At 43.2% G+C, this 24,662-nt stretch overlaps 1 protein-coding gene across 1 annotated transcript in view; it reads left to right on the top strand.

The window, feature by feature from the left end:
- The window catches only part of ncana (neurocan a), a gene marked incomplete at both ends in the record, with an annotated part of 76,147 nt that overhangs the window by 41,710 nt on the left and 9,775 nt on the right, over positions 1–24,662 (top strand). The window contains 4 exons of the mRNA XM_080836284.1: positions 9,048–9,161; positions 12,267–12,425; positions 13,468–13,550; positions 14,234–14,378. Coding sequence (XP_080692410.1) covers positions 9,048–9,161; positions 12,267–12,425; positions 13,468–13,550; positions 14,234–14,378 — 501 coding nt within the window. The remainder of the gene's footprint in view (positions 1–9,047; positions 9,162–12,266; positions 12,426–13,467; positions 13,551–14,233; positions 14,379–24,662) is intronic.

Here is a 24,662-nt window from a genome sequence, read left to right as displayed (position 1 = left end):
AGGATTACCATGCATAATCTAGGTCTAGGGCCCTGCCCAGATTGCTACACTGTGTGAGCAAGTGATGGAAAATTTCAGAACAATCATTTCCACCAGTGAAGCTCTGGGCAGTGGCGCAGGGCTCTCTGAGAGTCCTGGCTGTCTTGTAGGATGGAAAACGCTGAGGTTTAAATCGGACGAACCACTTCAACGCACCTGGCAGGCCTCCATGTTGTCCTTCAGTGAGATGAAAATAAAAACTCTCTGCAAACTCCAGCTCACCTCATCCCACTCATCTGACTGGCAGGGCAGGGAGGCTGGGGAGTAGGGTGACGGGTGACGGGACTAGTGTGAATGTGTGTTTCTGTTTGTATGTGTGTGTCTGTGCATGTGTGTCTGTGCATGTGTGTGTGTGTGTGTGTGCATGTGTGTGTGTGTGTGTGTTTGTGCGTGTGTGTGTGTATGAGTGTGTGTGTGTGTGTGTGTGTGTGTGTGTACGAGTCCGTGTGTATGTGTGTGTATGTGTGTGTGTGTTTGTATATGCGCCCACTTCCAGAAAGGCACAGGGGTCTCATTGTTTATGCAGTATTTTCCTCAGGGCTGGATGAGGGTGAGCAGGCAGAAGTTTGACATTAGTGGAAAGAGAAGTTTGAAAATGTCACAACAAAGTTTTGTTGGGGGTTTATAGTTATGGAGAGGGATATGTCTCAAAAGTATTCGTAAATGCAAGAACCATGACCCACAAATGTTTCACGATTTACAAATGTGTTTTGCAATCCACAAAAACAAAATTCTTACGTGTGATTTGTAAGTTGGCATTTACATAAATGTGCTATGATTTGTACACATAGATGTCCATTCGTAAATATATCATTTGTAATTTCTTAAAATACTTAACATTTCGTGTGTGCATTTCTCATGGTCTATCATTTGTAAATCTACAATTCGCGTGTGAAGTGTTGAATCTGCATTTGTGGATCGCCCAATACACGCAGGCAATCCCTCTTCCTATGACGTAATTTTGAGACAAATTTTTCAGTTTTGAGACTGGCTTTCTGATCCACAAATACAAGCCCCCCCCCCCCCCCTCCTTTTCGACAGTGCCAACCTATCCGGTAGGTGGCAGTGTTGTCCTCTGCCTTGTAGTCAGGTGGCTTAACAACGCGATCGTGACCGGGATGATAAAAGCATGACATTTGGCACACAGTTAGCTTTTACACTACCAAATTATATTAGAAGGGGCTCCCAAGTGAAACTGCTCGTTTTAAGGAGATTTTAAGCACATGACATCTAAGAGGCTATGGACAACGTCAACTAAAATGTTATATGAACAAATGACAGACCATGACAAATGCACACATGAAATGTTACGTATTTTAAGAAATAACAAACGATATATTGGGAAACAGGGATATTTTCAACAGCGGTATCCAGCACACAGAGGTACAGTGGAAAATCCAAACACACAGAAGATCAGGAACCGGGCAAAAGGCCATAAACTAAAGGGATACAAAATGTAGCTTTCAGGCGGACTTGTCAATAGCTACCTGAGGGAAGGCTTCAAGAAGCCAAAAAGCGGCTTGAGAAGCGCAGCGAGACACCAACCCAAAACTAGCTAAAGCTAGAGGCACCTGAGTGCATGTAAGGGCTGCAGGTCTTGTGCAAAGACTAAGTGCTTGAGAGCAGTACTAACTAAGTGCGTGAGCGCACTACCAAAAGCCATGGGACAAAAACAATCTAACAACCCGATAAAGGCCACGGAAACTAGCCAAGTATTTATCTCCTGGCTAATTGTGACAGATGGCATTTGCAAAATGCGAAACAGGTGAGGGCACACAATAGGAAACAGGTGAGGGGACACAAGGAAAACAAAGGCACATGTGAACACATATGTCCGTTATATTGTCTTTTTGGCCACCAGAGGCCGCCAAAGTTCCAAATCGTGGCAATGTGCCACGAATCGTGACAAGCGGGTATATAGGGTGTCCTCATAAGGTTACTATTACAGATTAGTTGGTATTCAGTGTCCTCATAAGGTTACTTTTTAAGGATAATCAGGGCAATGAGGCAGAAAATTATTTCAGTTATGGCATTCGTTTATATTACAGGTTAATAGGCTGACGTACAGTTTAGATTATAAGCAGAGTAGAATTTGTGCATAAAATGTGCTTCTCATTATACTCTTCGATATCCCTGCCTTCAATGCGAATCTCAGTGACCTTGTGCATCATTTCTCTCATGAACCTCAGGACTTTTGCTCTGCCTTCCTAGACTCTGAATTTGACACGACAGCTCGCCAGGCTTTGGTTCCACCAGGCCAGCCAAACAGCAATCTCAATCTGAACAAGGACATTGAGACCCCCGCAGGAGTGCAAAGGAAGGGAAGAGGGGGGTGCGTGCGCCAGTCTGTGTCAAAGACATCCTAACAGTGGCAGAGTGGCAGCACCTTGGGCACCTCTCAGTGTGACAGCAGTGTGATGGCCTCTCACAGGACGTGGGCATCCTCTGGCACTGGCTGTAGACGCGCCGCAGATGGTGAAGGGATGCTTCAGAGGGCTGCTCCACTCTCCTCCCACTGCCGCAGTCCTGCTCTTCCTCCCACTCAGATGGAGGCTCCAGATGCAGCGGCTCATGGTGCACTGGAAGGAAGGGGATTACAGCTCAACATGGAACTGTCAGAAAGCTGGACATGCCACTGAATCCCCAGCTTTTGGAGGAATGAGATGATCTGAAAAAATGTAGAGAAATGAGAGATAAATTTTAAACTTCCCCTGATTGTCTGAACATCATCATTGAACCCAGCTTTAGCTGGCCACTAAGTCTAGTCTTTGAGAATGCAGGTGCTCCATGATGCAGTGGATCTTTCCTGTGTTCCAGGAATAATGAATTCATAATTTAGCTAGGTAATTAATTTACCTTCAATTAACTAAATTGGAAAGGCACAGAACTATGCCTTACATTAATTTGTTTAATTTATTAGCATCGCAACATTAGTGGCAATTGCATAACTTTAGTCATCTAGCTATCAAAGTAACAGCTAGTTTTGTTTGCTGCAAAGTGACTGTGAAGTATATTTAACACTATGTTGCCTTACCTAAGAACAAATGTTGGCTGGAAAGCTTCAAAGGTTCATGAAGCTCCATTTCGCCATCGCTAGTTGTTACCAATACCAAAGGGATGATATAAGCCAGGTGATGAGCGGTGCCTGGTTTCCTCCAGATGTGACGCTTGGTATTCAGGTCAAATTATGGTTTCAGTGAAATTATGGTTTCATCAGTCCAGAGAATCTTGATTGTCATGGTTTGAGAGTCCTCTAGGTGCCTTTTGGCAAACTCCAAGCGGGCTGTGATGCAGGCTTTTTCCGTACCCTTCTTCAGATCTATGCCTTGACACAATCCTGTTTATGAGGTCTGCAGATGATTCCTTTGATCCCATGGCTTGGACATTCTCTTTCAACTGTTGGACCTTATTTAGGCAGGTGTTGGCAATCCCCAATCATGTCTAATCAATTGAATTCATCACAGGTGGACTCCAATTTAGTTGTAGAAGCAGGATCAGTGGAAACAAAATGCACCTCAGCTCACTTTTGGGTGTCAAATCAAAGGGTGCACACAGATAATTTACATTTAGATTTGTAATAAATAACCAAAAAAAAAACCTGTTGTCACTTTGTCATTATGGGCTATTTTGTGAAGACTTTTGAGGAAAAAAAATGAACTAAATCTATTGTAGAAATATGTCTGTAACGTAATAAAATGTGGCTTGACTGTAATGCTAGCCCTTTCTGCTGGCTACCACCACAAGTATATTTATACCTGTGAGAAAAAATGTATGTCGTTAGCATGCCCATATAACATCATATGAATTTGAAGATGATACCAAAACTAGTTGCCTATAAAAACATACTTTTAAAAGCTGTTGCTTTAAGGCCATACTGGGATGTGACCTGTGCTGGGTTTGCTGATCCAGCCCAACTCTTCTTTTGAACTTAAAATGCTTTTCACATCAGAAAGAGGGACAGACAATATCTGCTTGAACATGGATGGAATTATCTTTAGAGAGTCACAGCAAGGAACATGCTCAATAATTGAATTTAAATCCCTTTTTTCTCTTCCACCTCTCTCTCTCTCTTTCTCTCCCTCTCCCTTTCTCTCTGCCTCTTCATCTGTCATCATCCACTATATGTCACACCATTCTGTTTCACCCCATGCAGTTCGGACCTCAAAGGATTTGTGCACAGGCAGTGGAGGGCGCATGTGGGCTGACTGGCAGAGACGCCTGAACGCCAGCTGGGTTTTTAATGGATTTTGGCCATTTGCCGCTCTTGGCAGAGAGACACGCCAGAATAATTACAGTGTCCTCAGGAGCATGCCATGTCATATTTAAAGCGGGAGCCGCTTGTCCGATGCAGGTGTCTGTGGCCGTCTGTGTTCTCGTGGGCATACAGGTGATGCCTAAGTATGGATAATAAGTTAGGAGACCATCATCAGTTTACTCTGTAGAATACCCACAGGAACAGTGAAAGCCTAGATACAGTGGACTGTCTCTCTTTTGACTAGATGGATGGATTTAGTTACTCTATCTGGAAAAAGTGAAAGCTTTGCGAGTGTATCGTTTTGATCCTTTTGCATCGGAGTGATGATTCACATGAAAGTATCTCACACAGATGTTTTTCTCTCATAAATGTTCTCATCTTGCAATGGAATCTTTGATCTTGCACTGAAGGCTTGCACAGAAAAAAAAGCCTGCTTGGTTTACTGAGAAACCAAACATATTTTATATGTAGATATATGAATCCACACATACATATGGAAGTAAGGGCAGAGAGGAAGATAGATAGATTATAAAACAGGTTGAAAATGATTTACATTCCAATATACATACACACCTGCACGTGCAAGAAGTACATACTTCTAGGTACATATAACATACACACGTGCACAGCAAACATACACTGCATTTAGATGACTACATGGTTTGTGTCTTAGCCTTTGCCTATCTATCATTTGTCACCTCAGTTGTCTGGTTTGTCAGTCAGGATGTCCTTGCGGGCTGTTCCCTCATCTTGTTCCTTAATGTCTCAGAGCTGGACTACAGGAATTGGAGTGGGGCTTCTGTGGATAGATCAATGGAAGATTGATTGATTTGTTAGGGCATCGATTGGTTGCTTTATCTTTGGCCTGCCATTTAATTAGCTGGCGAGTCAGTCAGGAGTGGTTTAATGGGTGGGTTTCTCTCTTATCTCTGTGGTGTATCTGTCCGCCTGGCAGCAGGATTAAGTGGATGCCCTTTTCAGACTGATTGATATGCAGTTTAAGAAGTAGGGTTTTCCCTATTGATTGGCTTTATTTTTGTTATGTCATTTCATTGGTCCTCAAGTCAGTCGGTCAGCCTTTTAGATAGTTGGTCTAAAAGCTTTGTCTATTAGGCTGACAGTAGGATTTAGAGCAATGTTGTGTGAGTGTGTATGTATGGTGTGTTTGATATGTCTGTGTTTGTTTGTACGTGTGTGTTTGTGTGTGTGTGTGTGTGTGTGTGTAAGAAGGGGTAATTGGCATCTGCCCAGACTGAATGTAAATGTTCCTTGGCAAGCTAAAGCTCTGCATTCATTTGGCCATAGCAGCTTAGCCAAAGCTCATGTTCCTCACACATGCCAAAACTGCAGCTAGTCAGGCATGCACACTACTCTGGATCATGCAGCTAGTCAGGCATGCACACTACTCTGGATCATGCAGCTAGTCAGGCATGCACACTACTCTGGATCATGCAGCTAGTCAGGCATGCACACTACTCTGGATCATGCAGCTAGTCAGGCATGCACACTACTCTGGATCATGCCGCTAGTCAGGCATGCACACTCATAGATATCTATATAAAGGCTAGATATCCTGCCTGCGTTTCTTGCCGACGGAGTCGAATGTCCGCACAATTCGAGCAATTTCGGCCATTTTGAGGACGGTATAGCTCACTCCCCCTTAACATTGTGTTGGTAGTGGTACTTTTTAAATAACCAGAACCTGCTCAATTTTCAACCGATTTTCAAACGGGTTGGTTTGTTATAAACGTAAGATATTTCTTATGGCACTACATACTTATGAAGAATTATAAACATGGGTTTTCATATGAAAATAACATGACCGGTCTCGTTGACAGGTCTCGTTTCAAGGGAGCGTTCGATAGAGCAGGCTGCACAAAATTATGGCATCTTCATTGGCAATAAAGTCAGCAATTTCCTGTCATAATGTAAGATGTTTAACAAACCAACCCGATTGGAAATCATGTGCAACTTCAGTTTTATTATGTGCAACTTAAGTTATATTGAAAATAAAGAACAATTATGCCTCGCCAATTGATGTAAAATGACTGATACACAATAGCAGTGATACACAATTAAGCTGCACATTTCAACATGTTCAAGCATCCAGATTATTACCAAGGTAATGATGATTGTAAATCAAGTCATTTGTAAATCCGTCAAAATTTCCGCGAGATAAGAGTGTAAACGATTGTGAAGATCACTGACGTTACCTAACGTCAGTGTTCACGTTAGCCGGCTATGGCCGGACATTGGCCGATTGAAGGCATGAATGGCCGGTATAATAACATGTAAACGGCCCAAATGTCCGATAGAAAATATGTATGTAGGCTATGATTAATCAGTAACATATGAAACCAACAAAACAACTGTAACATAAACCTGAATATAATCAGCCTGCTATGTCATTTAAAAAAAAGTTCTAAAGCAGATTTGGATTGCATTCGGAACATGCGCTGGTCGAGGTTCCGCAACACACGCAGGCTGGTTTCCCCGCTAAAAACTGTTCACTAAAATAAACAATAACAAAATTTCAAAATGGCTAAGCAGACGTGTCTCGGTCAGTTCTTCAAAAAGACAACTGATAGCCTTGATAGGCCTAATGATTCGTCAAGAAATGATTCGACTCCAAGTACATCATCCGAGGCCCCGACGGATTTAGGAAATGCGCCTGCCAAAAAACTTAAAAGGAGTTTTAAAGCTGAATGGGTCGAGCAATTCCGTTGGCTAAGGTCGGAAAAGGTGGATGGTCGAGACACAATGTTCTGTAGCATTTGTGAGAGAGCAGGCAAGTTAAACGGCTTAACGAAAGGCTCCATCAATTTAAAAATATCTGCCTTAGTTGACCATAGCGAGTCATCTGACCACAGAGCCGCTATGTCCCTAACACAGCAGCAAAGTGCAATGAGAGTGCACTGCGATAACGCCACTAAATCTAAAAGAGACGCACTCGTGGCACAAATGAAAGTGGTGTATCACATGGCTAAACGTGACATCCCAAGTAATCAGTTTTGCGGATTGACAGAATTACTTGAGTGTTTGGAAGCTCCTGATTTTCAATGTGGTGCTAACCTCTATCAGCACAACGATTTGTGTCGTTAATTTGTGTCGTTTCTCATTTTGAGTTTTGGTGGTTATTCAATTAGGCTATTAGTGAATAACGTCCGGTAGACATTCCAAATGGCCGATATTCTGGAATAGCGTCGGACATTTGTCCGGCCAAGAAAAAGTCTAGCGTGAACCCTGCCTAACGTACCACTGATCCCTCCCGGAAGCTATTCCGTCCTCAAAATGGCCTCCTGTGCGGAAGTTCCAGAGACCGCCGTTGCACCCCCTTGTGCACACTACTCATGATCATGCAGCTAGTCAGGCATGCACACTACTCATGATCATGCAGCTAGTCAGGCATGCACACTACTCATGAACATGCTGCTAGTCAGGCATGCACACTACTCTTGATCATGCAGCTAGTCAGGCATGCACACTACTCTTGATCATGCAGCTAGTCAGGCATGCACACTACTCTTGATCATGCAGCTAGTCAGGCATGCACACTACTCATGAACATGCAGCTAGTCAGGCATGCACACTACTCATGAACATGCAGCTAGTCAGGCATGCACACTACTCATGATCATGCAGCTAGTCAGGCATGCACACTACTCATGATCATGCAGCTAGTCAGGCATGCACACTACTCATGAACATGCAGCTAGTCAGGCATGCACACTACTCTTGATCATGCAGCTAGTCAGGCATGCACACTACTCATGAACATGCTGCTAGTCAGGCATGCACACTACCCTGGATCATGCAGCTAGTCAGGCATGCACACTACTCTTGATCATGCAGCTAGTCAGGCATGCACACTACTCTTGATCATGCAGCTAGTCAGGCATGCACACTACTCATGATCATGCAGCTAGTCAGGCATGCACACTACTCATGATCATGCAGCTAGTCAGGCATGCACACTACTCATGAACATGCTGCTAGTCAGGCATGCACACTACTCTTGATCATGCAGCTAGTCAGGCATGCACACTACTCATGAACATGCTGCTAGTCAGGCATGCACACTACTCTTGATCATGCAGCTAGTCAGGCATGCACACTACTCTTGATCATGCAGCTAGTCAGGCATGCACACTACTCATGAACATGCAGCTAGTCAGGCATGCACACTACTCTGGATCATGCAGCTAGTCAGGCATGCACACTACTCTGGATCATGCAGCTAGTCAGGCATGCACACTACTCTTGATCATGCAGCTTTTTCTGCCTTTTAGGAGGGTGAAGGGATTCATGTTCTTTTGTTAATGTGAGGTGGTTAAAACATAATAATATCATTAATAATATAAAGTGTCATATAAATAAACTAAAGGTTCTTATATTAAAAAAAAAAAATTCACTTGACTTTGTGCCAAAAAATCGAAATGACTCAAGCAGTGTGTGTGTGTGTAGTGATGAGGGGGGGTGTACAGTTAAGTATCTCTAACTGCTACTGCTTTCCCCTGTGTGTTGTCTAAGTGGTACTGCTATCGCCTGTGTGTTGTCTAATTGGTATTGCTGTCACCTGTGTGTTGTCTAACTGGTATTGCTGTCACCTGTGTGTTGTCTAACTGGTATTGCTGTCACCTGTGTGTTGTCTAACTGGTATTGCTGTCACCTGTGTGTTGTCTAACTGGTATTGCCGTCACCTGTGTGTTGTCTAACTGGTATTGCTGTCACCCGTGTGTCGTCCCTTTCACAGATGTGGATGACTGCCAGTCGAGCCCGTGTCTGAATGGAGGCACCTGTGTGGACAAAGTGGACTCCTTCAGCTGCCTGTGTCTGCCCAGCTACAACGGGGATACCTGCGCCCGGGGTAAGCAGCAGCAATGCCACCGCAGCACAGCTCCTCATTAAAATGGATGACTTACACCTGCACTCTAACATCCTACACCGTATCAGCCAGAGCCGGCTTTTCGGATGTCCATTCTGAACTCCACTGCCAAGTTTCAGCATACATTTAAAAACAGTTCTCAGCTGGGATTCTACATAACAAACTACATGTTATACAATAGTTATATTTTCTTGATTCTTTCAACTTCAAGAGAGATTAAAGGGCTAATAAATACCAATCCTTGACATGGACAAGGTACACAGCCAGCTACATATTACTGCCCTACTGACTAGAGAGCCTCCTAGTGGCGGTGCAAGATCTTCTTATGCCCTTTGCTCCTCTTGGGCGCATAGGCCATTGACCAATGTCCTCCATTTCGCTTGGTTGTTGGCAGTTCTTTCAACGTCTCCCCAGTTGAGTCGGAACAAGATGCTCCACAAATAACATGGCACAACACCAATAACATGGCATAACCCCAATCAACTGTGCTTTGATGTGGTCTCGTTGTGGGAGTCATTGCCACCCTCTCTGCCCCAGATTCCAAGCACCAATACTAGTAGTAGTTTGACTGCCCCTGAACCCTCTGTCTAACTAGCCAATGCCCCCCTGGTAGTCCCCCCCCCCCCCTTCTCCTCTCACCTCCTTACGCCCACAGATGCTCAGGCTCTCGTCTCCTGCAATCCTGGCCCTCAACGCCAGCGCTAATGATGATGCATTGAGCGTGCCTGGCTAATGCGCAGAATAAGCATGCGGGGTGAGCACACCAGAGGGGGCCTGCAGAATACTGAACACAGACTGAATGGCCGTCACACAGGCCTCTACGGGCTGCTTGGATCTGGGCCAGGGGCAGGGGCAGGGGCAGGGAGGTGGCAGGAGGCCACACTTGTTTTGATATTATCAGTTATGTGAGGCAAGCAGAGGGTGATTGTAATTAATGATTTATTTATTTCTTTATGTTTGTTTTGTTTCTAAGTGCTGGTAGATCCTCCTTTGGAAATGAGAGGCACAATTTATTCCTACAGTGGGGTAAGATGGGGAAAAAAATTGCAAATGAAAATTATCCTTCCTTCTGTGTCGCCTCCAAAATGATGGCCTGGTTCCGTGAAATAGCCCTAAAATGTTCCATTAAGAACAAGAAGGGTTCTTTATCAGTGATATAATGCCATTTGAGAAGAATATGTTTGAGGACAACAAATATCTCTTCATAGAGAAAAGGTTCTACAAACATTCGGGGCCACAGCCCTGTAAGATGAGGAGCATGAGGCTCAGTTCCATCAGTCCTGGGGCCACAGCCCTGTAAGATGAGGCTCAGTTCCATCAGTCCTGGGGCCACAGCCCTGTAAGATGAGGCTCAGTTCCATCAGTCCTGGGGCCACAGCCCTGTAAGATGAGGCTCAGTTCCATCAGTCCTGGGGCCACAGCCCTGTAGGATGAGGCTCAGTTCCATCAGTCCTGGGGCCACAGCCCTGTAAGATGAGGCTCAGTTCCATCAGTCCTGGGGCCACAGCCCTGTAGGATGGGGGGCATGAGGCTCAGTTCCATCACCACCTCTATGGACTTGTCTTCACAGGAATTAGAAACACTGACATGCTCCCCCAACCAGAACAACAGATGCTTTACAGCCGCCTTTTCTGGGTTTGACATGAATCGAAGTTATGCACTGAGGAAATCTGTGGGAGAGAGAAGACAGAGAAGAAGTGTCATTTTGGAAACTCCAAACTGCCATTGTGCTGTCCCCAGACAATTTGTTGATGTGATGTTAATTGTCACCCTGCGGTGCTTTAATCACGTCTTTCTCTCCCTGTCTTTCTCTATTACTACTCTTGTAGGCATTCTCTCTCTCTCTCTCTCTCCTTTTCTCCCTTTCTCTCACTCCCATTTGACTTTAACTTTGAATCCCTCTTTCAATCTCTCTCACACACATACTGAACACACTATGTCTCTCTCTCTGTCTGTCTCTGTCTCGCAGACACATAGACACACAGACACATACTGTATACACATGCGCACAAACACACACACATACACACACACACACACACACACACACACACACACACACACAGAGAAAGTCCTTTATATTCTCATTCTCATTACGAACATGCTATGCGTACGTGTCATTTGCTGTCTGTCTCGGGCTCACTTGTGGCTCTGCTCATGTGTTAGACTTACAGCAGCTGCCAGCACTCCACACAGGCATTAGCTAACAAGAGCAAGCGTCTCTTTTACTCGTCCTCCATGCCACTCCCCCTATCCCTCTCAAATGGCACAACCCCCCTCTAGTCTGAGCTCTATGAGCAGTGACAGAGCCCAGCCAAGCAGCGAGGTGCGCAGAAGGTGGTTCTTTTTATCCCAGGGGAGGGTTTTATATAGCCAGCATTTAGCAGCACGAGCAAATGCTGCTGACTCGCCTGTTCTTGTGCTGCAATGCATTGTGGGAGGGCTGAAAGGTCCGCTCAATAATAAGAAAAGCTCAGTATTAAAGTACTGAGTACTCTTTCATTTCAGCTGTCTTGTATCAACTCTAATTTACCCAGGCCTCATGCTGTGTGGTAATGTGATGAACCTTGACACACTGTATCACAGTAAAGATGTATTGACCGGGCAGCAGTGTCTCCTGGCATGGCAGAGTCATTCAACAATCAGAAGGTTCCTGGCTAAAGTCAGAATCCTGACAATTCAACACAAGGTTGATGACCTGACCTTGTCTTGTGGGTTTCTTCACTTCATTTCTGGTTCTTTCTGTTCTTATTGGTTGTTCTCCCTGGTATTCAGCTTGTAATGTTGTTACAGTAATATTGGCTCCTCTTCCTCTCTATCACTGTGTCTCTATTAAGCAGCTGTGCTACAGTAATGTGTAATGAGAAATGTGCCTTGCAGGGGAAATTTCAATGCATTGAATTCTTTCATTTTCTGCTTTGTTTTAAGTATTTAATTTCCCTCTCTTCTCTCCAAAATGCACTTACTTTACTCTTTCGCTTCCTCCTTGTCACTTTTCTCTCTCTCTCTCTCTCTCTCTCTCTCTCTCTCTCTCTCTCTCTCTCTCTCTCTCTCTCTCTCTCTCTCTTTGTCTCTTTCCCTCCATAGACACTGAAGGATGTGAGCACGGCTGGAAGAAGTTCCACGGCCACTGCTACCGTCTGTTTCCACGGCGACACACATGGGAGGATGCGGAGAAGGACTGTCGTGAGCACAGCGGCCACCTGGCCAGTGTGACTTCCTCCCTGGAGCAGGACTTCCTCAACGGTGTGTACCCACTACCCTGTCCCAATGGCCACTCAGCTAAACACACCTGTATGTGTGTGTCATCAAGAGAGCTACAGAATCTATTTCTTACCTATTTGACCCCTTGTTATACATTCAGATGTACTGATTCTAGCCGGGGGGGGGGGGGGGGGGGGTGTGTACTAGGAATGGCATCCCAGTTCAGTTTTATAGCTACAATACAATCATTTCAACCATTACGTGGTCCATTCCACTGAGGTCGTCATAGTCCATGTGGTTGAATGTGGTCTGGTATCAGCCTGTGGCTCACACCACAATGGCAGTGGCCTCAGTTGTGTGGCTAGAGAGGCTGTCTCCTGACACTCAGCCTAATTATATGTAATCATGACTAACATCAGCTGAGCCATCTAATCTCCTCTGTGCCATTAGAGGTGATTTAGGGTTCTGGGAAAGCAAACTGCCTCTCGGTGCGCTAATTACTAATGTCCATCATGGTTCACTTCAAACATTTCATCAGGGTCGTGGGGGCACTACTACAGCCTAGCCTTCTCCCCAGACAGCACAACCACAGTGAGACAGAAGCCTGATAGAGCATTAGCCAGACTCCTGCAGAAAAATAATGCTTCTCGCAAGGACCTAATGAAAGCTAAAAGAATGAGTGTTCTGTCAGTTTTTTGCAGTGAATGGGAACCAAGACTGTTTAAACATCCTCTCAACAAATGATTAAGCTTTGTGATGACAGAACTCTCCTGTTATAAAAAGAGGAAAAATCAATTCAATAGTAACAACACGGGAGGAGGAACACCACTTAAACTTGTTTAGATGTTTATTGATTTGTAATGGCGTATGCTGTGGCTCAGAAATAGGGATGCAAAAAGACTCATCTATCTTTAAGGCTGGCTGATGACAGTGTGTGTGTGTGTGTGTGTGTGGGTGTGTGTGTGTGTGTGTGTGTGTGTGTCTGTGTGTCTGTGTCTGTGTCGTCTGTGTCTGTGTCTGTGTCTGTGTCTGTGTCTGTGTGTCTGTGTGTCTGCGTCCATATGTTCCTGTATTCCCTTCTCAGGTCTGGGTCGTGAGAACACCTGGATTGGACTGAATGACCGTACAGTGGAGGAAGACTTCCAGTGGACTGACAATACAGACCTGGTGAGACCATCAGGGCATCCAACCACCTCTCACTGCACCACATATGGCTGCTCCAATGTAACATGATCTGTATGTCCATAACTACCCACACACACACTACTGCTTTATCCCACTCTGTCTCACATGTGGACTTATTGAAATTCAATCAGCTGTGAAAGTGGCCATTTGCAGTGGAGAGTATTGGTTGCATTTTGAGTTTCAGGTCAGTAATTGAACTGTGCTAACCAATAAAAAAAATCACTACTCACTCATGAGGCTGGTTGAGAGAAGTCTTGTGTACACACAATGTAAAGTCGAACCCATTCGCCTAGAACTGCATTTATTTCTGGGTTAAAGATAAAGATAAAGATTTTAACTCTGTTTGCCGAGGCATAACACAACAGGTCAGAGCTGTGCTTTTTCCTGCTCACACACAAGTCCTTATATGCTGGTCACAGGGCTAGCAGTAAGGTCTTGTTAGCGATGTAGTTAGCATGCTTGTCTCCCACGCTCAAGATCCCTGGTTTGCAATGGCAAATCGGTTACATTTTTATCAACATTTATCTATTATGCTACGATGGCACAAAGGGGACTGAATGAAGGAGGAATAATTGTAATTTTTGAATATCAAAGGTTGTAGTTGACTTTTACAGTGTCTGTCTGAAAGCTGAATCTGACCCAGGTTGCTTTGTTCCCCTCAACAGATTTTTGAGAACTGGCGAGAGAACCAGCCGGACAACTTCTTCGCTGGCGGTGAGGACTGTGTGGTGATGGTTGGCCGAGAGGATGGCAAATGGAATGATGTGCCATGCAACTATAACCTGCCCTACATGTGCAAGAAAGGGACCGGTGAGCATGACCACCATGTCCCAACCCATCACCACACATAGTGCCTATCAGGCTCATGAAAGGCATATATTGGGTCGTAGAGGAGCTCTTTTGATCCCAATTACATAATCTGCCATATTTTTGTACAAATATGAATATAATCGCACTTATGAAAGGTTACAGTTTTTGATTGCAAAACACATTTTGCTTCGATCGCCGAGACATTTTGATTGTCAAGACACATCAGCTTTTGGTCTACTGTATACTTTAGTAAGGCTAGCCAATCCTAGTTACACGGACTGAAACTGCTCTTTTATTTGTTACTGAAGCATTGAGAGTAGTGAAGGCCTCTGCTCAGTCATCGGTTCTGATTTTACCAGACTTGTCAGCAGCCTTTGACACAGTGAACCATGACATACTCCTCTCTATGCTTTCTGTATTGGGAATTACGGGGAAAGCACTCAGTTGGTTTGCATCATATCTCAGTGGACATTCATTTAATGCGTCATGGCAGGAACAACACTGTCAAAATCTCACCAACTCTCCACTGGTGTACCTCAAGGAGCAGTACTTCGACCCCTTTTTTTTTCTATTAACACTAATTCCTTGGTGAGATAATTCGTTCCCATGGGGATGCCACTTATCCATGCGGGTGACACTCAACTGTACTTGTCTTTCCCCCAGGATGACTCCACAATATCGCATCAAATTTTTGCATGCCTCCGTGATATTTCAGCTTGGGTGATGGATCCTCACCTTCAGCTCAATCTTTCAAAAACTGAGCTTCACATGCACACAACTTGGTAGTTATATTTGATGACCAAATTTGTTTTAGCATGTATCTTGAGGTCTCGTTGGTTTACACTCTTTAATATTTGAAAAATCAGACCCTCATCCCTCAAAATCATGTCCCTTAATATGCTATATGCAATACAGGCCTGCTATGATTCAGCTCTATTCTTCCTCTCGACCACTTCTCCCCTGATAAGCATTAGTTGTATTTGCTGTCTCTCCGCAGCAAGAGGTCTCAGTCAAGACTCTTTTCATTCGTGGTGCTCACTTTTTTAACTATCACCTGTCTAATTAGTTAATTTGCTTGAGGCCTACTCTATAGTCATAGTTTTGTTATTTGTGATGATCAATAGTATTAATTTTATAAATTGCTACCTAATATTGTTTCTTGAATTTCCTTTTTCATTGGGCAAGTATTACTGCCTTTTTATGATGTAAATGTAAATTAAATATGTGTCTCTTTTTAATGTTTTGTAAATTGCTTTGGACATCACACAAAAGCCATCTATACACTGTACATACCCCACAAAAAAGCCATTACACACTGGTGAGATTAATTATAAACTCTATCTTAAAACCTGTTACTGCAATTAGTATTGGAGCTTATGGATTTCCCCCCAAAAACCTCTTTACATGATAATAATAATAATAATAATTTAATAAAGCAATTTGGGCTGCATTCATACCAGAAAAATGCAACCCAAAGTGCTTTACATAGGGACACAATCAGGAGCATTCACAAAATAAAAGAATCCAACACAAGCAGGAACATTTCACACATTTTAAATATTTAAAGATTTAAAAGATCTAAAACAATCAGGGGCACATTACACAATAGAAGATATAAAAGATAAAAAGAAGAAAAGAGAAGAAAAATATAAAAATATTTAAAAGATCTAACCCAATCAGGTCTTGCTAAATGCTCTCATATATAGAAATGTTTTCAGGTGTTTTTTAAAGATACCAAGGGCCTGATTTACTAATATGCGAGCGCTTCTTAATCTGCGTTCGCAAATTAACGCACGGTGTTTTTGCGCATTTTACTTGGTATTTATCAAACCAGATCTGCGCTGGGCAAACTGTGTTTACTACCTATATAGGGCCTGATTTACTAACATTGCGACCGCTGCTTAAACTGCGTTCGCACATTAACGCACGGTGTTTTTCCGCATTTTCCGTGGTATTTATTTAGGAAGAGAAAATGAAGCTTCAGCGAATTGGTTATATATTGGTTCACGTTCGCTCAATCACTGAACCTGATTCAATGTGCTGCTATATTGTTGTTCTGCCCGCCATCGACTACAGCAAGATGTTTAAAAGAACACGATTATAAAGAATATGCTATTGGTGGCATTAATGCATAAACTGTCTATTATAACAATATAGATGTGTACATGGCGAGATTAATTATTTCTACAAGGACATGGGTTCACTACAATATATATGGACGTGGGTGCAATCAATGGTTCATATTACGTTTGGAAAGTTTGCGATTTCAAAAAAAGTCCTGTTTGATGTCTATAATTTCCGCTGTGGCAGTGGGAAAATGTATTGACCAGTGCGCCATAGCAATGCTTCGAGTACCTGTGTGAATATTTGTGAAGGCTGAGATATATCAACTGCTGATACTATAACTGTTTGAAATGATCCGGTGCCAATATTTGCAATGTTTACCAACTGATTGAATGGAATGTGATCTCCGGTTGGAGGGTTAGATGTCGTCTCTGATCTGGTCCAGTAATTGAAGTATTGCGTGGCTGGTTAACCTGTACCGTCTAATGATTTCTGGTTCGCTTAATTGAAAAAGTGTTATACGAGTTGAAAAAATTCTTTCTGTGCGCTGCCTCTGTCTATGTCTTCGCCTTGCTCTTATTACTGCTGCCATATCAACGTATTCAGACTCAGTCGAAATGCGCTTCCTGGTTAAGACGTGCTTTTATGAGGCGGAAAATAAAAACTGCAAATTGGAGACGTGCGCTCGACAGGCAGTTTAGTAAATACCACGCATGACATCATTAGGCGCACTTACCTGGTCTCCGCCCATGTAAATTGCGCCTCACGCCTACGTTACCACCCACCTCCACGTTACCTCCCCTGTTCACACCCACAGGTGTTAATATGCGCTGCGGCCCCTTAGTAAATACCGTTTTATGTTTACGACCGCTATTTTACGCCAGAAATGGGCGCAATCCTGTTAGTAAATCAGGCCCCAAAAGAGCTTGCCTGCTTCACGTACAAAGGTAGGGTGTTCCATAGCTTTGGTGCATAATAGGCAAAGGCAGCTTCTCCGCTTTGCTTGTGGAGCACTTTGGGTACAGGTAACATATTGGCATTTGCAGATCTAAGGTTCCTTTGTGTTTGATATGGTTTTTAAAGTTCAGAGATGTATGAAGGTGCTATTCCATTTAGAGCCTTATAAGTGATCAACATGACCTTAAAATCAATTCTGTAGGAGACAGGGAGCCAGTGCAGTTCAGCCAACACAGGCTGAACTGTAGTAAATTAAACTGAAATTGAGTGTAAAAAAGTGAATGTCCTGTTAAAATATGCAACTGATACTTTAAAGAATGTACAATACAGTACAATTGTTTCCATGTCTTTACCAATATAACCTACTGAGATATACTGTTTGTCTGAATGAAGGTTAGGACTTGTAAAGGCCTTCCCACCATGTTATCTCTGAAGTATAGTAAGTAGGGGACTCTATCCTGTTTCCCCCCCTTCCTTTTGTAGGGTGACCTTTTCATCAGCCATTGATTATGCTCTGAAAACAACAGGTGACGACCCTGCAAGGCCAATCGATTTTCTTTCTTGGGTCTATTCCATATTAAAGTGTAATGAATTTCTTAAATAACAGTCTATGTGTCCAGTGCTGTCTGTCTCCCAGTGTGCTCCCAGCAGACAGACATACGGACTGACTGCACACATCCTTATAACCCTCATGCTGATTCAGCACATGCCTGTGCAGTTCATCTAGAAATACGGCTCTGTGTTCGATAACCTAAGTGGATATTGATCTCCATCCAGATCGTTTTCCTCTGGCTTTTGTACTCAATCATCTTTGTGGAGACTGGGCTTTCATGTCCACTCTCATTTTGCTGATAGAATTAAATAAACAGATAGTAGAAACTGACAAAGATCTTTTGATTTATAGATTGATACAAGAAAATAGTATAAACATTAATATATTCATGTTATTCATTTTAGATGTATAACAGATATTTTGTTCTGACACAGCAATGAGTGAAGACTGGGAAGGAATCTAGATTGTTGTAACAGTGAAAAGACTAGTGTAGTGTGTGTGTACTGTGTAGTGTTGTGTGTAGTGCAGTGTAGTGTGTAGTGTACTGTGCAGTGTAGTGTACTGTGTAGCGTGGTGTACTGTGTAGCGTAGTGTTTAGTGTGGTGTACTGTGTAGTGTGTACTGTGTAGTGTAGTGTACTGTGTAGTGTACTCTGTAGTGTACTGTTGTGTGTAGTGTAGTGTACTGTGTAGTGTGGTGTAGTGTACTGTGTAGTGTAGTGTACTGTGTAGCGTGGTGTACTGTGTAGCGCAGTGTTTAGTGTGGTGTACTGTGTAGTGTGTACTGTGTGGTGTAGTGTACTGTAGTGTGTAGTGTACTGTGGTGTACTTTGTAATGTAGTGTGTACTGTTTATTGTAGTGTGTACTGTGTAGTGTACTGTGCAGTGTGTACTGTGTAGTGTATTGTGTAGTGTGCTGTGTACATAGTGTGGTGTAGTGTGGTGTGTATTGTGTAGTGTAGTGTAGTGTAGTGTAGTGTACTGTGTAGTGTAGTGCAGTGCAGTGTAGTGTACTGTGTAGTGTAGTGTAGTGTGTAGTGTATTAAGTAGTGGAGTGTGTTGTGTATTGTGTAGTGTAGTGTTTAGGGTACTGTGTAGTGTAGTGTACTGTACTGTACTGTACTGTGTAGTGTAGTGTACTGTGCAGTGTAGTGTATTAAGTAGTGTAGTGTACTGTGTAGTGTAGTGTAATGTAGTTTAGTGTAGTGTAGTTTGTAGTGTAGAGTAGTGTGTAGTGTAGTGTATTGAGTAATGTAGTGTAGTGTAGTGTACTGTGTAGTGTAGTGTGGTTTAGTGTAGTGTAATATAGTGTGTAGTGTGGTGTAGTGTGTGTGGCGTGGTGTGCTGTGAAGCGTGTTGTGTAGTGTAGTGTGTAGTGTAGTGTAGTGTATTGTGTAGTGTAGTTTGGTGTACTGTGTAGTGTAGTGTGGTGTTCTGTGTAGTGCACTGTGTAGTGTAATGTGGTGTGGTGTTCAGTGTAGTGTACTGTGTAGTGTAGTGTGTGGTGTGTAGTGTAGTGTGGTGTTCTGTGAAGTGTACTGTGTAGTGTGTAGTGTAGTGTAGTGTAGTGTGGTGTTCAGTGTAGTGTACTGTGTAGTGTAGTGTGTGGTGTGTAGTGTAGTGTGGTGTCCTGTGTAGTGTACTGTGTAGTGTAGTGTGTGTAGTGGTGTGGTGTCCAGGACGTCCTTCAAAAACGTCCCCGTTACCTTTACCTGTGGTCCTCATGCGTGACGTTCGCATGAGCCTTAAAACGGACTTTTAGGGAACCTTATAATTTGGTCTGTCAGCACACGTCCCCAGGACGTCCTTTAAAAACGTCCCCGTAACCTTTACCTGCAGGTCCTCTGCGTGACGTTCGCATGAGCCTTAAAACGGACTATTAGGGAACCTTATAATTTGGTCTGTTAGCACAAGTCCCCAGGACGTCCTTTAAAAGCGTCCCCATAACCTTTACCTGCAGGTCCTCTGCGGGACGTTCGCATGAGCCTTAAAACGGACTTTTAGGGAATGTTCTTATTTGGTCTCTCAGCATACGTCCCCAGGACGTCCTTCAAAAACGTCCCCATTACCTTTACCTGTGGTCCACTGCGGACGCTGCAACATGGTCATTGCTCTGTTCAATGAGAGAAGAGATTCTTAAATTATACGACCCTCTTGTGAATCCTTTGCGTCGCCTTTTCGCAGTGCTAACAGAACATTTTACTGTGACTATCAATTACCTCGCACCTTAGCCAAGAGAACTTGTCACTCCATAACGACAGAAACGCCCGACATTTCGGCTTTTTTCTCTGGTGAAGCTGTTCGAACATCAAGGGCTTCAGGTAGGCTATTCAGTGTTTGAAAAGTTCACTTTCTACATGAACTAATTCAGTTCATTGTCCATAATTAAAAATTTTGAACTAAGTTCACAGCTCCAATTTTCAATATGCTGCGAGTGCGAGCTATAATTTTTCCAAATCTCTGACTCTCGGCTCAAACTTCGGGGCGCTCACGCACAGGCATAGACAGTATAATACAATTCAGACTCAACACTACAGGTATTACAGGTTCATCCTCATCAAAAGGTTTACCCTAATCAGTTGTGTTTGGCCTCTGAAAAAAAGCTTTTAAGGCTAGTCTGCTTGGCCATGTTGGATCCTTGTCACTCAGTTCGCTCCTCGTTTGAAACCGAGGGTTTGCGCTTTATTTAAAATGCAGCATGCGTGTTGTTAAATAACTTTCTAACGGCAGATTAGCCTGTTCCTTTAAGGCGAGTCACGGCAGGCAAAAACATCGTTTTTTCACCAGTGGTCAATTTTGAGATTTTGAGCTAGTTCACTCCCTAAACATGTAATCTTTCATACTAGCATAAAGAAAATATCCTAATTATACATTAATGTGTATATTTATTCACATTTTGTCTGTTCGCGGCGTCAGCATTCTCATAGGTTTCCAGGAAAGTTAGCAGTCTAACGTAACGTGCAGTATGTCGGCTTTCTGATGCCTGACATGTTTGGTACCGTTGGAAAGCGCTATAGCGCTCACACAACGTTATCTAATCCAAATATGGACATTTCCTTTCCAGCAGTAACCAATGATGTTAGCAAAAACGGGGGTTTAAACCTAAGGACGCAATTTCATTGGTTTGCGGTGGTTTCTGATAACGTGATTCGCTCAGACGCATCACGTGGTATGGCTTGACACTTCCTGAATCTTTAAATGCGATTTTCTCAAAATGAGTTTTTTTGTCATACTCCAAGGATAATAACTCCACTTCAGTTCAACCTATATACACCAAACTTTCCAGTCTTGTACCCAACTATATTATGAAGACATTTACAGAGGGATTTGTAAATATATTATTCCTAGCCTGAATTATATAACATTATATCCCCCAAAACATGGCGAAAATCAATTTTTTAAGGCTATTGACAGTCTTTTCTGATTTACAGGAAAACAAAAGTAGATATCCATAAATCCCTCTGTATTTTTTTTCCCATCTAATATGCCAACAAAAGGGAAAAGGATTTTTTTAACCTGGCTTTATCCCATGATCAGACATGGTCTTTTAAACATTATGCAAATTAGCGCATATTTTATGAGAACGCCTAATTTGCATATTCAAACATCAAAATACAAAAAACTTGTAATACATTTTTTTCTCATCTAAACATGACTAATCAACTGAGAAAGTTTCATGGTGATACCTATTATTTAAGATTTTTACCCTATTCACCTGTAGTGTCTCGCCTTAAAATATAATAAGGGCAGTGCACGTTTGCTTTATAGGCCTAAATATTAGGATTGTTGTGAAATCCAGATTGTGTTTGCGAGACGGGATTTTTAAGAAATTCCAATCAGACAATTTGACCGGTAAGCTCTAGCCTACGTTCTGTTGCAGCATCTTGAAGGCCTGCGGAAAGCTCAATGTTAAAGCTAGACACTTGATATACCTTCCTATGTATGCATTGTATTGGAATCATGCAGACATTACATTTATAGCACAGATCAGTAGAGAAACATTCATATTTATTTTATTTCATCATTCTTAGTTTGGCTAGTTATTCTGCCTCCCTGCCCGCACGTCCGTGACCTGCCATGGCTGTTAATTAAAAAAGGAATCATTAAGGAAAACCCTCAATGCGTAGTCACTGAGATCGCTACAATATGCTTTTCCTCAAACCCTCGGAAAAAAATAACTAAGTTTGTTGGCTGTCTCACACTGTGATAAACTTGTTAAAGTGACACAATAGTAATCAGACAGTGTTAGTACAGTAGGTAGCGATGTGGTTTAGTAATAGGAAGGTTTACGGTTCAATTCCCATGTCTGTAATCAAGTTTGTAAGCGTGTGTGTCTGTGTGTGTGTCTATGCGTATCATATGAAATGTGTAATATAAATGAACTTGAACTTGTGTGTGTGTGCACCCTGTAAGCAAAATGAGGCTCCGCGATCTATTATTATTTTATTTTCTTCATTTAGCTCATCAAAAACGGTCGTGCCTGCTACGTCCGCGGTGCGTCCTTGAATAACGACAATGCCCTCAGGACGTTCTTGCAACTTCCTGCATAACGTCCCCAGGACCTATAGAAACACGTTCCCCAGACGTAACCACAATGCCCTCGGGAGGTGCTTGCAACGTCCTGCATAACGTCCCCAGGACCTATAGAAAACGTTTCCCAGTTGTCACCGCAACGTCCTCGGGACGGTCTTGGAACGTCGTGCAAAACGTCCTTGAGTTGTCAAGGGAACCATACACATTTACGTTTTTAGAACGTTCAGAGAGACCATTACAGGACGTCGAGGGGACGTAATTTTGCTTACAGGGTAGTGTAGTGTGGTGTGTAGTGTAGTGTACTGTGTAGTTTAGTGTGGTGTTCTGTGTAGTGTACTGTGTAGTGTAGTGTGTGGTGTTCTGTGTAGTGTACTGTGTAGTGTAGTGTGTGGTGTTCAGTATAGTGTAGTGTAGTGTGGTGTGTAGTGTAGTGTAGTGTGGTGTAGTGTGTAGTGTGTGGTGTTCAGTATAGTGTAGTGTAGTGTGGTGTGTACTGTAGTGTAGTGTGGTGTAGTGTGTAGCGTGGTGTGCTGTGTAGCGTAGTGTACTGTGTAGTGTAGTGTAGTGTGTGGTGTGTAGTGTAGTGTTGTGTAGTGTTTAGCGTGGTGTGCTGTGTAGCGTAGTGTACTGTGTAGTGTAGTGTGTGGTGTGTAGTGTAGTGTGGTGTAGTGTGTAGCGTGGTGTGCTGTGTAGCGTGGTGTGCTGTGTAGTGTGTGGTGTGTAGTGTAGTGTGTGGTGTGTAGTGTAGTGTAGTGTGGTGTAGTGTGTAGCGTGGTGTGCTGTGTATCTCTTTGGCAGCCCTGGAAGTTGGTGAGCATACATCTGGGGGATGAGGCAAGAGAGGAAAAAGACCCTCACATCTCACATCTCACATCACATCTGGGGTTTTGCTGTCATCAGATATCAAGGGCATTCATCAGATGGCACTTCCTGCTAAAATGTCCACCATCATACAGTTCCTAATTAAGACACATTTGATAGCAGCTCTCTTTGTTATAAAAGGACCTCTTCTATGGAGTTTAATTAGTCCCAAAAAGCACACACATCAAAACCAAGTGCGTCCTCGTGATACGAGCACAGAACAGTGTCCACAAACTGAAAAGCTTTCTTGCGAAGGAGCATGTTTACAAATGCGGTCTCGCGAGTAGTTGACTGTGACAAGTGCTCGCTCGGCCCTCCCTATGTGCTCGCAACTGCTCAACATTCACTCGCTCATCAGGTTCAATTTTGAGTCTTTGGATGTGGGGACAACGGCTGTCTCCGCTCCTTTGATCGGTCACCTTGAATACCGACCATGACCTTTGAATGGCTGTTTGGTTTGATCACTGCAACGCATAATCTCTGCATGACTCTACTGTAGTTCAGGCAGTCCAATTGGTGGTGTAGTAAAAATGGGTCATGCATGTGTTATGTTAGACTGAAATAATTTGTATTCAGTTCTTTAATATAATTTGTTTTAAACAGTAGTAATAGTAGTAGCAGTATTGAGAAGTTACAAGTGCGTAGTTAGGGTTGAGCGAGTGCTCTTCATTGCTCCTTGCTGGTGAGACCGTATTTCTCCACGCGAAGCAGAGATCTCTGTGATCATATCACGTGTAAGCACATGATTTGTATGTTGCGCGAGTTTGAAACCAAATGCCGAACACCTCTGTGTCTACAGGTCCTCTTCAGAGGGTTCTAGCATGTTCTTCTATCACAGTCTTCTTTCCTGAGAGACATTCCACCAGGCTTTGGTTGTTAGACTTAACTCTGCCACTCTTTCTTAGAAGTCTTAATGTATGTGTAACCCTCTCTCTCTCCAGTCAACGGCCCGCTGGGACTCTGCGTTGTGTTTTAGGTTATCTATGTTGGTTAGCGGGTGGTTGGGCGTCCAAAGTACTTTACACGGGAGACGAGGACGTTTCGAAATGGTGGCGAGATTTATTTTACAGTATATCACACAGCAGCTATCTCCTTTTTCTAGCACTCACCGACTCACTCAACACATCTCAAAAAACAGAACTTAAGACAAACGTACGGGTCACCCCGAGGTACAAAACACACAAACAAATTAACAATTACAAAAAACGGCTGCCACGCTGCCTAGAGGCGTGGCACATTCACTACCTTACATCCACCCCTTCTTTAAGTGATGGCGTCCCAGCCATCAGATCAACCAACAAAAACTAACAGTAACCT

The sequence above is a fragment of the Sprattus sprattus genome, assembly GCF_963457725.1.
Source record: "Sprattus sprattus genome assembly, chromosome: 4".
In the NCBI taxonomy this organism is placed as follows: Eukaryota; Metazoa; Chordata; class Actinopteri; order Clupeiformes; family Clupeidae; genus Sprattus; species Sprattus sprattus.
This window is presented reverse-complemented; position numbering and strand designations above follow the sequence as displayed.